The sequence below is a fragment of the Triturus cristatus genome, chromosome 10 (assembly GCF_964204655.1).
Source record: "Triturus cristatus chromosome 10, aTriCri1.1, whole genome shotgun sequence".
Taxonomy (NCBI): Eukaryota; Metazoa; Chordata; class Amphibia; order Caudata; family Salamandridae; genus Triturus; species Triturus cristatus.
This window is the reverse complement of record NC_140593.1, coordinates 1,041,005,723-1,041,018,645: the sequence shown is the minus strand read 5'-3', so window position 1 is coordinate 1,041,018,645 and position 12,923 is coordinate 1,041,005,723. Positions and strand designations below refer to the sequence as shown.

The window sequence follows — 12,923 nt, the reverse complement described above, 5'->3', positions numbered from 1 at the left end:
TTCATTCTGTTTTCTACTGATCTTGTGCGAAATATTTTAATAGCTGAAAGCACCCGTTAATAAAATTCAATAAAAGTCATCTTTACATAGAGTTTTTAATGTGCAATAAAACTTGTAGTACAACGGATTCTCTACTCAGAAGACGCCTCACAAAAGGTAACTTTGCACGAGGCAACGAGTGCTGGTATCACATCTGGTACAGAGGCTCAAATTTCTCGCTCAATCCAACCAAAACATTTACCATACAAACACCGTGAAGATCTGTTGTGGCGGGGAGGGATGCAAGAGAAGCAGATGCAGAGCACTCTCTTTAATGTGCCTCCTACCCACATACATATCTTATATTGCATATGCACACTTACGTTTCTGTTAACCATAAACAGCAGACTGAGGAATAAATGTCTGGTGCCAAAAGCTCATGGCGGAGTGGGAGGCAAGTGTAGGTATTAGAAAATGTTTATTTGTTTTTTAAGTAAAAAAAACAAAAAAGGGCATCAGTCATTTTCGGCCAGAATTCCGTGGCCATCAGCCCACACACACCTTTATCATGTCCGGAAATACAAAAAATACATATTTTACTACATTTGTACAGTCCTGTGGTCCATGATTAAAGGAGGGTTCCAAATGTCAGTCAATTAATTGCATTTGCAGGTGGGCACTTGCAATCAAATCCCACTATCTCCCTGCGTTTAGGAGACACTCAAGGGTCCACATGACCCATATACACGTTCCAGTGCAAATGAGGCAGAACACAAGTGTCAACCACTGCCTAATGTATTGAAAAAAGGGGAAACATACAGCAACATCAGCCTCTATCCACTCCAGTCCAATGGGCTGGGTAGGATTAATCAGAAAATATGTTTTGCTATGTTTCACTTAACTGCTGCTGCTCTCTACCATTACTACAAACATGAAACATTCACATTTAAGACAGAAACTCCTGTTGAGATTGCAGCATCCGCACGATCCACAATTATCTCTGCTACTGCTGTACTCAGACGGATCAGCACAGCACTAAGAGTTGTGTTCTGGTATTTAGATTTGACTGTGTGAAAAAAATACAAAAATTGCAGACATTAAAATCAAATGATCTTTATATATTGGCCATAGGCTGCATTGATGGAAAATCTGGACTATGCTAAAAGAGCAATGTTTTTCTTCAGACATCATGAAGCAAGGATCGAAAACACACCCAATCTATTAAGATATTGAGTGCATAAATTTAAATACAATAAACATCTGACTCTAGAGAAAAAGATATTGACAATGAACATGGTTGAATTAGTGGCTACGCCTCATGCAAGGCTAAATGGACAACGGTTTCCCAGACCATCATTTCTTGAGACATCCTGATGGGTAAACATCCTTTTGTACGCGGTCATTACACCGCGTACCATTACTACGCATGCATTAAAATGCATGCGCTGTAATAACGCGTAGCCTTTACTACGCATGTTATTACTTTGCATGCGCGGTTACAACGCATGCGTAGTAATGCGTGTACGGATGATGGGAGTCGAGGAGGCAGCAATGACGAATTGCAGTGAGGAGGAGGCCAGAAAGACGGCTTGGTGGAAGGAGAACAGGTGACAACAGCATCGAAGGAGGGGCTCCGGGCATCCACCGAGGAGAGAGGGGTAAGAAGGACAGTTTAATTTTGTAGGGTTTGTGTTTGAGGAGTAGTGTTTTCAGTTTAAGGGTAGTGTTGTGGGTCATGTAGGGTAGTGTTTGTGTGTAGGTACAGAGATGGGGGAGGGTCGTGCTGGGGGTTAGTATTTTTTTAGGATTAGTGTAGTGTTGTGGTGTTTGTGTAGTGTCGGGGGATCGTGCAGGGTGGTGTTTAAGTGTAGGGAGCGGATTGGGGCAGGGTCGTGCTTGGGGTTTTGTTTTAGTGTTTAGGGTAGCGTAGTAGTGTTTGTGTAGTGTAGGGTAGTGTCAGGGGGTTGTGTAGGAAGTGTTTGCGTGTAGAGGCAGGAATGGGAGTAGGGGCAGGGTCGTGCTTAGGGTAGTGTTTTAGGGTTTAGAATAGTATTTTAGGGTTTAGAATAGTGTTGTAGTGGTTTAGGGTAGTGGCAGGGGGTTGTGCAGGGTAGTGTTTCAGTGTAGGTGATGGACTGGGGGTATGGGCATGGTCGTGCTGGGGGTAGTGTTTTAGGATTAAGGGTAGTGTAGTAGTGTTTGTGTAGTGTAGGGTAGTGTCAGGGGGTCGTGCATGGTAGTGTTTAAGTGAAGGGGATAGACTGGGGGTAGGGTCGTGTTGGGGGTAGTGTTTTAGAGTTTAAGGTTGTGTTGTAGTGTTTGTGTAGGATACTGTTGTAGGGTTTAGGGTAGTGTCGGGGGTCCTGCAGGGTAGTGTTTGGGAGTAGGGACAGGACTGGGGCACAGGGCAGGGTCGTGGTTTAGGGTAGTGTTGCGGTGGTGTAGTGTAGGTTACTGTTTTAGTAGTTAGTGTCGTGTTGGGGGTTGTGATGGGTAGTGAATGCGCGTAGGGACCGGAGTGGGGGAATGCGTATGTTCGTGCAGGGGGTAGTGGTTTAGGGTAGTGTAGTGGTGTTTCAGTAGTGTAGGTTAGTGTAGTGTAAAAAAAGGGGTTAAATGTCTTTTTAATACGACACATTATTCTGCAAACCATTTTTATTACTAGGCAAGTTTTTAGTTTGTATACATTAACACTTTCAATGTAATGGTATGCGAACTAAAAACTTGCGTAGTAACGGTTATTGCTAAATAAATAATAACCGCGTAGTAATGGCATGCAAAATAACGGGTCATATTCATCCTAATGGTGCAATGTTCTATAGTAACAACTTCTCTCCAAGATTCTGATAGTTCAATTTGTTCTCCAGGATGCTAGTACATACTCTAGCAAATGGCACTACCTCTTATTTGAACAGCTGTGGATTTAACATATTTTTCCCAATTGTCTACACTTGACTTTAGCCCTAAAGCGGAGGTGGCAGGAGTGCCATAATACTACTTATCCATATTAAAGGTTCTTCTTCAGTCACCCCATTTCCAAAGAGAGGGTCCACAGTCAATTTAAAATTTCAAGATGTTAAGACAACTGGGATTTTTCTTCTTTACCAAACATCCCCGACAGCTGCTCACCAGAGCTGGTCATTGCTGCAGGATATTCAAAACACAGGTCTTGGGAGGCACATAACAGTAGTGGCAACCATGTAATACTGAGCATTGGTGAAGTGAACAGCACTTTCTATATGTACATTTTAAAAAGAAATTGAAAAAGTGTCCGGGTGGTATTTTTTTCACCATTAACTAAGAGACCAATTCCATAATCTCCTAGAAAGTATTAGCTCCAAGTTTAAATGGGTGTTCAGAACCTGCTAAATCATCAGAATGTTGGCAACTGGCAAGCCTCAAAGCTTAGAGTACAGGCACCAGCTGAGTAAATAGGATTTGCTTTATACTTTATGATTAAAACAGAAAACGAAATAGTCGCCAATTAAAAGAGCGCCAATTAAAAGAGCGGACTAGAATATTGGGATGTTGGAAGCTATTATAGACTACCACAGGCCTACCAATCTCGAATTGAGTGCTTGCTTTCAAAGAAACTTACGGAGAATCATTTGATCGGCTCACAATAGGAGTGTATCAGGAAAGAGATTCTGTCCAGGTAAGCCAGTTCAATCCTGGTCACCCGTTCCTGAGCTAGAATTATAGAAAAAGGGCAGTGACTCACTGGTTTCCAATATTGAGTTCAAAGCCTAGAAAGAAGCGGTGCCGATTATGGTTTTAAAAACCAAAATATCGCAATTATTTCATTACAAGCTTAAAAAAAATTAAACAGTGAGGAGGAAGTCACAGTTTTCAGAATAAACAGGCTGGTTATAGACCAGGTACTGGAATGGACTCCGATAGTGGTTGCACTTGACGAGCTCAAGATCACGTGCGGACTAAGACTGCCCTGCTTAGTGAGTGATGTAAAGAAGCTGGAGGCCAGTCTGCCTTTACAAGAACAAGTATATCCTTATAGTATAGGAACTTTAGCATATACAAATAACTATACTCGCTGTACATTTGGAGATCTTAAACGTGATCCTCACAAACGCCAGCCTTGCCTTCCATTCTGGCACCCGGTAGGTGAATATATATCTTGTAAAAAAGCGTGCCTGGACCATAAAGAAAACATTCACCCGCTCCTTGTCTCTGCCCATATTGTACATTTTATTCCACAAGAAAGTTTGCTAGGGTGGTTGATCCTCCACGGTTTACACATTTTTTAGAAATAGGCATGAGAAGCATCTTTGAATACAGTCTGACCTCTTGAAATTTTGGAACGTGTTAAAAATAGCATGCCCAACCCCGATCAGAATTCCAGCAGCTGTTTATGGTATGTTGAATCATCTCGGTAATTTGGATACATAAAGCATGCAATTAATTGCTTGCAAGGCAGAAGGGTAGGATGTTATTACCTGTCATAACCATGAAGAAATTATAGCAACGGTACAAGAATACGCCCCCCCCCCCCCCCTTCATCTGTGGATACAAACCAATTCCGTCTCTGCAAACTCAAACTAGGCTACGCTGTATCAATGGAATTTATAGAGCATGAACCTAGATACAATGCTGTACAGAAGCCTCACAAGAATTGTGATCGTTACAAAAACCTGGTGTACAGAAGGGGAGTGCTTGAGGAATTTGGAGTAGAGGGTTGTGGGAAGATGCTAGAGTGTAGTGAGAATGCACAGATGCAAGACACATCTGTCTGCAGATGCATGACAATATTTAACCCTGCTAGTCTAATCATGTCAGCCCCACTGCCTTTAAACACAAGTCAGTCCCACCTTCCCTCAGATACAGATCATGCAGCTGCAACCCAGAAATGCAAGCCAGACCCCTATCCAGAGATGCACGGCAATTATATATTCTGCTGTAGATTCAAGTGACCCCCACCACATCCTGATACAAGTCAGTATACTCTCCCTCACACTCACTACCGCAACTGACGATTAGCACGAGTAAAATTATGTTTAATGCTTGACAAATGCTTTTAACATCATATACTTTAAATGTATTTTGTTACATATGGATTCATTTTAATTAGCCGAAATATAATTACGTAAGGCACACTACCGCCCATGGACAGACAAGGGACTGCCCTCCTTCTAGAGATACAGGGCAGTCAACACAAGCTAGTACCCTCCTCTATAGATACAAGACAGTCAATACACGCCAGTAGCCTCTTTCTACAGATAAGAGCGAGAACACTTTAATAGAAACGAGCAACTAATACCATACTACAGAAACAAGTAGCAATCTTCTAGATACAAGCTTACAGTTTCCATCTACAATTACAAAGCTGAACCACCCTCCTGCAGAAACACACTAGCCTCAAACCCTCAGATGCAAGCCGCTAGCCACCTCTGCAGATACATGCCAGCCCCGCCCCCTCCTCAGATACACACCAGGCCCCCTCCTCGGTTACAAACCCGGTCTTGGCGTCCATAGCCAGCCCACACCATTTGGACTCCCCACAGAAACTATCCCATCTCTCATGAGATTTAACTTAATACTTGGGGTGCATTGCCGTGCCCGGCATGGGACACAGCTCTGCCCTTCCATGCATCTATAACCGGTGTCCCTGAATGATACAAACCACACCTTTGCTGTATAACCGGGACTGTAGTTCAAATAATACACCAGCGCTCACCTGTCAGACGAATTTTGATGCTGGACCCGTTCCTTCTTGTCCCTGGATTCGACATCCCTCGCGTCTCCGCAAAACAGACAAAAACGACATATAAAAAGACCCAAAACATATAAAATTCAGCCTGCACCCCGAGTGGGGCGCTGACCAGGGATTGCTGTCCGGGCCTACAGCAGAGCCGCGGATCAGGAAATAAAGGGGGTCACCGCACCCGCACCATGTCCGGCCCGGGGCCGACGCGCCCCAGCCTTCGCCGCCACCTCGGAGCCGCCTCCAACCAGCCGCGCTCGCGACACCTCCCCTCCTTCCTCAACAGCGGCGCGCACGTTCCCGCGATCCCGTACAAAACTAGTGGCCGCGCACGTCCGGCACTGTAATCTGCTGCGCGCACCTGAACCAACAAGTAGCGCGCTTGTCTCATGCTCCACCCTCCTTCCGTAGCCTGCAGGAGTCTCTCTCTAATGCGCTTGGCCCTGTCCATTCGGCGGCCATGTTAAGAGCAGGCATTTCCCTGCTCGTTTGATCCATTTTCTGGCTAGCATGGGGTGGTATAAAACAGTCTTCATAACTTACGGAACTCTTGGTCTCTTAATGTCCTCATTTTGATAAGACGCCTACCGCCGAGCTGTTAATACAGTTGTTTTCTTTGGCACACCTTTTCACGTTAGACATTTTCATTTTCCTTTCCAAAAATACTACAGACATAACAGAAGGCCTTTCACACCAAACTCGTCTGGAAAACGGGCTAGGTTGGTTGTGAGCAAATGTGAAACCCTCGCTCTGATGACTGTGAAACAGTGACAAAGCCGGTGGGTCCGGCAGGACGTATGGATGTGATGTGGTGTTGGCATTGTGCAATATGGTTGTTAACCAGATGTGGTGTTACTCTTCGAGCTGCCGACTTTGAAACAGGAGAGCCAAGTCCGAGGCTTGGCGTCGCAGCACAGCCTGTGATCTTGGACAAATCACTTAATCCGTTGGGGTCTGACATTGTGTACTATAACTTCTGCTTTTATAAAACGGTCCAATACTTGTCTAGTTCGCGCTACCAGTGATTAATTTGTAAAAAGTAAAAAAAATACATGCCAGGGCCCTCGTTTTTGGACACTGCAGCTTGCACTGTTCATTGCGGCTGTCAATGAAAATACCAACTCAACTACTAACCATCACACTATTAAAGAAAGAACAAACGGCAGACCAAGGTCAAGCACATCCAGTCCGTCTGTACATTCAAATCAGAAGGTGGTGCAGTCACTTAGCACACCCGCCGTCCAGGGGTGTCAATAGTAGCCAAATTCACGAGAGGAAATGGAAGGTGCACTGGTTGCGAAGTCAATACACAAACGTCAAGATTTGTTCCAGAGTTACTTCTTTTTATTCAGTACATCTTTTAAAACTGGCACACAGCCAACGCGTTTTGTTCCCGATTCTTGCCAGAGGGAACTTCGTCATGGCTCCAGGGCTCCTATATTTTCAGCTGGTCAAGTAACAGAAAAATTATGTGTGTTTAAGAATTCGGACCCAATGGGGCAAAATATTAGCCTCAATAACGGTATAGTTGACGAGGGTTCTCGCAACTTCGCGAGATTAGGCACCAAGCTTTTGCTGTGCAGTAGTGTTGAGCTGTAAGTAGGGTCCAAAGAGTCATTTATCCATCAATGAAATGTGGAATAGTGGAGTACTGCTGTCATGGAAATGTGGAGTAATGGAGTACCGCTGTCTTGGCAAATAGAAGAACGTCTCCTCGTCCAGTGGCCTGACAATGGCAGACTCCTTGACTCCTCGGGATCGGAACGATGCTCATTATGGTCCACCTCTCGATAGCTTCAAGTCTGAGGGCTATTATAGCGCAGATCAGTGAAGCGATCGAGCGAGGGAAGGAAAGGGAGGGAACAGCGGGGAAGGAGACCTGCAAAGACATAAAAGACAACTCCGTTAATGTTCTATTGTCCCCACCACTCTCCGCCCCTGCCCCTGGTGTATGTGCGTGAGTGTTTGTACTAGGAGTAAACACCTGTAAAGAAAAAGAAGGAGATGTGTGGTTCCAAAGGTGTTAGTCACAATCTTCACCCTAAGAACCAGAGGCCAGCCAGCCAACCAGCCTTCATCAAAGTCAAGAACATTCACATGTAGTCCTAAAATGGAGAATACAGGGTTAATTTCCAACGGATACTGTTTATACGTAATCCCCACATCTCTGTGTGACCTACCCTGAGTAGTAACAGGTAGGGCGTCGCAGAGGTTGTATGAGATCGTCTCCTCTCATCCACAATCCCCTACTAGGAATATACAATCATAAAAACGCAGTTTAGTTGTCTCTCCTCCTTGGAGACTTGATATTTCCACGCACACTAGCAACCGCACATGTAACAAACAACAGATAGGCAGTCTAGGATCACTACCGGTGATCCAAACGTGTCAAACTCACACGATCCGGCTGTGTTTTAAATGAACTAATAATATGCTCTGACACCGTTATTCCTACCACTCGCAAGAGCCGCCATACGTGTGGCTCGCCAACGAGGAGGAACACCCAGTGCTTTTCCAGATAAGATTTATACCCAAGAAACCATATTGTTCAAGCTGGCTCACAAGTTTGTTGTACACAAGTTCACTTCCTTGAATCTCAAGGATTCTCTCGTGCAACTTCTCAAATTTATGTTGGCCGTTTAGGAACGGAGTTGGTGCACTGCACCCTTACCCTATACCCATGAGTCTGCCACTGGAACGAATGACGAGTATCGTCTCATCGGTCTCCTCCAAGCTGCGCGACACCCGCGCTTCAACACCAGAGGGCTCCGCTAGTTTTCCCAAGGCCCGGGACCGACAACAGAGGAACCTGCAATACGAGCTCCGTGATCAGAATAATCGGCAAAGCCGCCAGGGCGGAAGCGCTCTAGTAAGCCTTCCGCGTCTGCGCGCGCATGTCTGACTGTCGCTATCGCTCATGGGACTAGTAGTTCCAGAGTGTTTTCGTGATCAGCGGCACATTTCTCTGCCGTTCTCACCCTTAGCTGCACCGGGACAAGACAGGGCCACACAACCTGACAGTACATCCCCCTTATGTGGAGCCCTATCGTGGCGGTGGCATTGGATGTTTTCTATGGAAAGCGGCAAGCAATCGAGGTACATGTATGGCACCAGCAGGTTCCCAGGAATTGTCTTCAGGCCCATACCCCTTCCATGCTATTAGATACCATCTGTTTCTACCTCTTGTCTTGGTATCTAGGATCTTAGCGACCTCATATTCTCTTTCATCGTCTACCCAAACAGGGTCGGGTCTTTTCTTTATGGGTGTGACCGAAGGTTTTAGGAGTGATACATGAAATACGGGGTGTATGCTCATAGAAGCTGGTAGAGCTAACTTCACGGCCACCGGATTCAGAAGCTTAACCACTTTATAGGGTCCTATGTACTTAGGGTTGAAAATCGAAGGCTTTTTAAAGTGTACGTTCTTTGTGGATAACCATACCCAATCCCCTGTTCTGTATACCGGGCCTACTCTGCGATGTTTATCAGCCCCCTGTTTGTATCTCCGTTTGGCTATTAACAACTGGGTTTGGGTTCTCCTTAGTGTGTCTTGAATGTGCTGTACCCTGTTGCGTACTTCAGGCATGTCTTTACCCCTTCTTGGATGTAATAAGGGAAAGGAATCTGGGGTGAAACCCGTATGTGTTGTAAAATGGGGCGGTTTTTGTAGAACTGTGTATGGCGCTGTTGTAAGCTACTTCTGCCACCCACAAACGGTCTACCCATGCTTCAGTTGAGGAATCCACGTAACACCTCAGATATTGTTTGAGGGTTTGATTGACCCTTTCAGTCTGCCCGTCTGTTTGGAGATGGAAGCTTGTAGAGAGAGCCACTTGAATTTGTAGGGCGGAACACCATACTTTCCAAAACTGCGCTGTGAATTGCGTATCCCTGTCGGATACAATCCGACGTGGTAGGCCATGCAATCTGACTATATGGAGCAACAGCAGTTTTGCCAGTTGTCCTGCCGTGGGTACATGATGACAAGCAACGAAATGCCCCATCTTTGTGAGATAATCTACCACTACCATAATTGTATCATGGCCTTGGACTTTTGGTAGTCCTACAATGAAATCTATTGAAATGTGCTCCCAAGGAACCAGGGGTGTGGGTTATGGTTGGAGCAGCCCCTGGGGTTTTGTGTGATCGGTTTTCATTTGAGCGCATATGCGGCACTCTCTAATCCATTGCGCAATGTCCCTTCGAACACTAGGCCACCAGAACTGTCTTCCAACCCTTTCTAGGGTCTTGTATAACCCGTTAAGTCCAGCACTAGGAATGTCATGACACCAACTAAACACCTGTTTCTGCAAGGTGTGTGTGGGGACCAACATCATATGGCCTTTCAGGAAGATGCCTTGATTTTCCTTCCATTCTTTGTGAAATCTCAGCCACGTTCTCCATTTGCATGTCCTGCTTCCTCTTGCTACTTTCTGTAAGAAGTCGCTGGTTTGTATTGCACAAATCACCTTTTGAGGGGGAAGAATGGCGTGTTCCACTCGTTCCTCTTCTTCTCTACTCGATGTCTGTCTGGTGAGAGCATCTGCCTTCTTGTTGTCCTTGCCTGGTCGGTATGTGACCACGAAATCGAATTCTTCGAAGAAGAGCATCCAGCGTAGTTGTCGAGGGGTTAGGTGTCTTGCAGAGCGCATAAACTGCAGATTCCTATGATCAGTATAAACCGTTACCCGTTCTCTGGTTCCTAATAAGAACTGACGCCACTCGGTAAACGCTTCTTTAATCACCATCAATTCTTTCTCGGCAATGGTGTAATTTTTCTCCGCCTCATTGAGCTTCCGGGACAGAAATGCTATGGGATGCAACTGTCCTGTGGTGTCGTGTCTTTGGGATAGAACCGCCCCGATAGCTGCCTCGGAGGCGTCGGCCTCTACTATGTACGGTTTCTCTGGATCGGGATGCGCCAACATGGGAGCAGTTATGAAGGCGGTTTTTAGCTCCTCAAACGCTCTTTGGGCTTCTTCAGACCACTGAAACTTGGTACCCTTTCGCAACAACTTGGTGTTGGGAGACACTGTCCGGGAGAACTGGTTGATGAATCTCCTGTAGAAGTTGGCGAATCCCAAGAAACACTGTACATCCCTCACGTTCTGTGGTTCCGGCCATTCCTTTACTGCTTGTATTTTCCTCTCCGCCATCACTTGCCCCCTTGGTGTAAGCATGACTCCCAGGAATTCTACGACGTCCACGTGGAATTCGCACTTACTAAGCTTACAGTATAGTTTGTTGTTTCGTAATGCCTGTAAGACCGTGCTAACGTGTTGAGCATGATGTTCTTCGGACGACGAGTAAACCAAGATATCGTCGATATAAACAACGACGTATTTATCCATAAATTCACGCAGCGCTTCATTAAGAAAAAACTGAAATGCAGCAGGGGCGTTGCAAAGACCGAAGGGCATCACCCGGTACTCGTATAATCCGTATCTCGTCTTGAAGGCGGTTTTCCATTTGTCTCCGGCCCTCATCCTTACAAGGTGGTAGGCCCCTTTCAAATCCAGCTTGGTGTAGATTACCGCTTTCTTGACTTGTTCCAACAGAACCGGAATTAACGGAAGGGGGTACCGGTTCTTAATCGTTATTTCATTCAATGCCCTGAAATCGATGCACGAACGGAGATCTCCATTAGCCTTCGGTATAAAAAACAAAGGTAAGGCAGCGGGTGACTTGGATGGGCGTATAAACCCCAATTCCAGGTATTTATCCAAATAGAGTCTTAGGTGCTCATTCTCCTTTTCCGTAAGGGCGTATATGCGTCCGCATGGTACTACGGCTCCGGCTGCCAGATCTATCTGACAGTCATATTGTCGGTGGAGGGGCAGGGTCTCAGCTTGTATTTCGTTGAAGACGTCACGGAACCCTGAGAATTGTTTGGGTAAGACTGTGTCCTTCTCTGTGGCTGTTGCTATCCAGTGTTACGATGATAGGGCCTGTGATGGTTGTACTGTTTGGCTGAAACAATGGTTGTTGCAAAAATCTGATTCTAAACTAATAGTTTTGTTTACCCAACTGATACGTGGGTCATGTTTCTGTAACCACGGGAGACCTAAGATAATCCCGTGTTGGGGTGAGTAGATGACGTTGAATTCTAAGACCTCTTCGTGGTGCAATTTGCACCTGACTTCTAACTCGTCTGAGATATAGCGAATGGGTCCGGAGTCCAAAGCATGCCCATCCACAGCGATCACAGTTTCTGGTACGGTTTTCTTCAACAGGCGTATTCCCATCCTCGGGGCTACGGCTTCATCCAAAAACATGCCTGTTGCGCCAGAATCAACCAATGCCTGGACCCCTTACCACTCTTCTCGGATTCGGATTTCGATCGTGATATAAAAGAATCGATTCATATACTCACTACTCAAGGAGGGTAGATATGGTGTGCTCGAGGATCTCCCTCCGATATCACTCGAGCGGTCTAGTTTTCCGCCGTTTTCTTGTGAAAGGGGTTTGCCTCCTTTCCACTTCTTTCCCGGGTGCTCGATGGTTTTTGTAAACAATCTCTAACAAAATGTCCCCTTTTTCCACAATAGAGGCACAGCCCGTTTTTCCTTCTTAAGTCTTTTTCTTTCGGGGGTTAGCTGGGCACGCACTGCTCCGATCACCATGGGTTCACCGTAACTACGAGGGGTCTCCCTAGCAGTGAAACGTTCGTTCTGGACGGTGACTCGTTCCTTCTTCCGAGTGTCGTTCTTCCTGTCGCCTAGTCGATGTTCTAACCTCAGGGTTAAGTTGATGAGCTCAGTACATGACGTTGGCTGAGGGTCTATCTGAGCAATGATATCCTTCAGCTCGTCTCTCAATCCTTGGTAGTAAATGGCAAACTGTTTGTCTTCTGGCCATTTGGTTTCAGCCACCAATCGCCTAAATGTGGTAAGATATACTACTAAATCTTTACTGCCTTGCCGTAATTCAAGCAATTCCTGGTCTGCCGAGAGAGTGTGGGACCTGCGGTCAAAGATGTTTTCGAATTCTTCTCGGAACAAGTCCCAATCATAAAGGAGGGGGTCGTCGCTCTGTACTAATGGGACGGCCCACAGCGCCGCATCCCCGGCCAAATACGAGATAAGGAATGCCACTCTTGCTTGATTGGTGGCAAACGCTTTTGCCTTGCAGGTAAGATACAACATGACTTGTGTCAGGAATACTTGTATTTTATTAGCGTCTCCATAATACCTTTCTGGGGGCGCGAGCGGGATTAGCGTGGGTA

The 12,923-nt window shown here is 45.8% G+C and overlaps 1 protein-coding gene across 2 annotated transcripts in view; it reads right to left on the bottom strand.

Annotated features, from left to right (window-relative positions):
- SMURF1 (SMAD specific E3 ubiquitin protein ligase 1) overlaps positions 1-6,012 on the bottom strand; it is a 241,690-nt gene extending 235,678 nt beyond the window's left edge. For both annotated transcript variants that reach the window (XM_085629135.1, XM_085629136.1), the window contains exon 1: positions 5,672-6,012. In XM_085629135.1, the coding sequence (XP_085485261.1) occupies positions 5,672-5,780 (109 nt within the window). In that variant the 5' untranslated portion in view covers positions 5,781-6,012. The remainder of the gene's footprint in view (positions 1-5,671) is intronic.
- Positions 6,013-12,923: the final 6,911 nt, after the last annotated feature.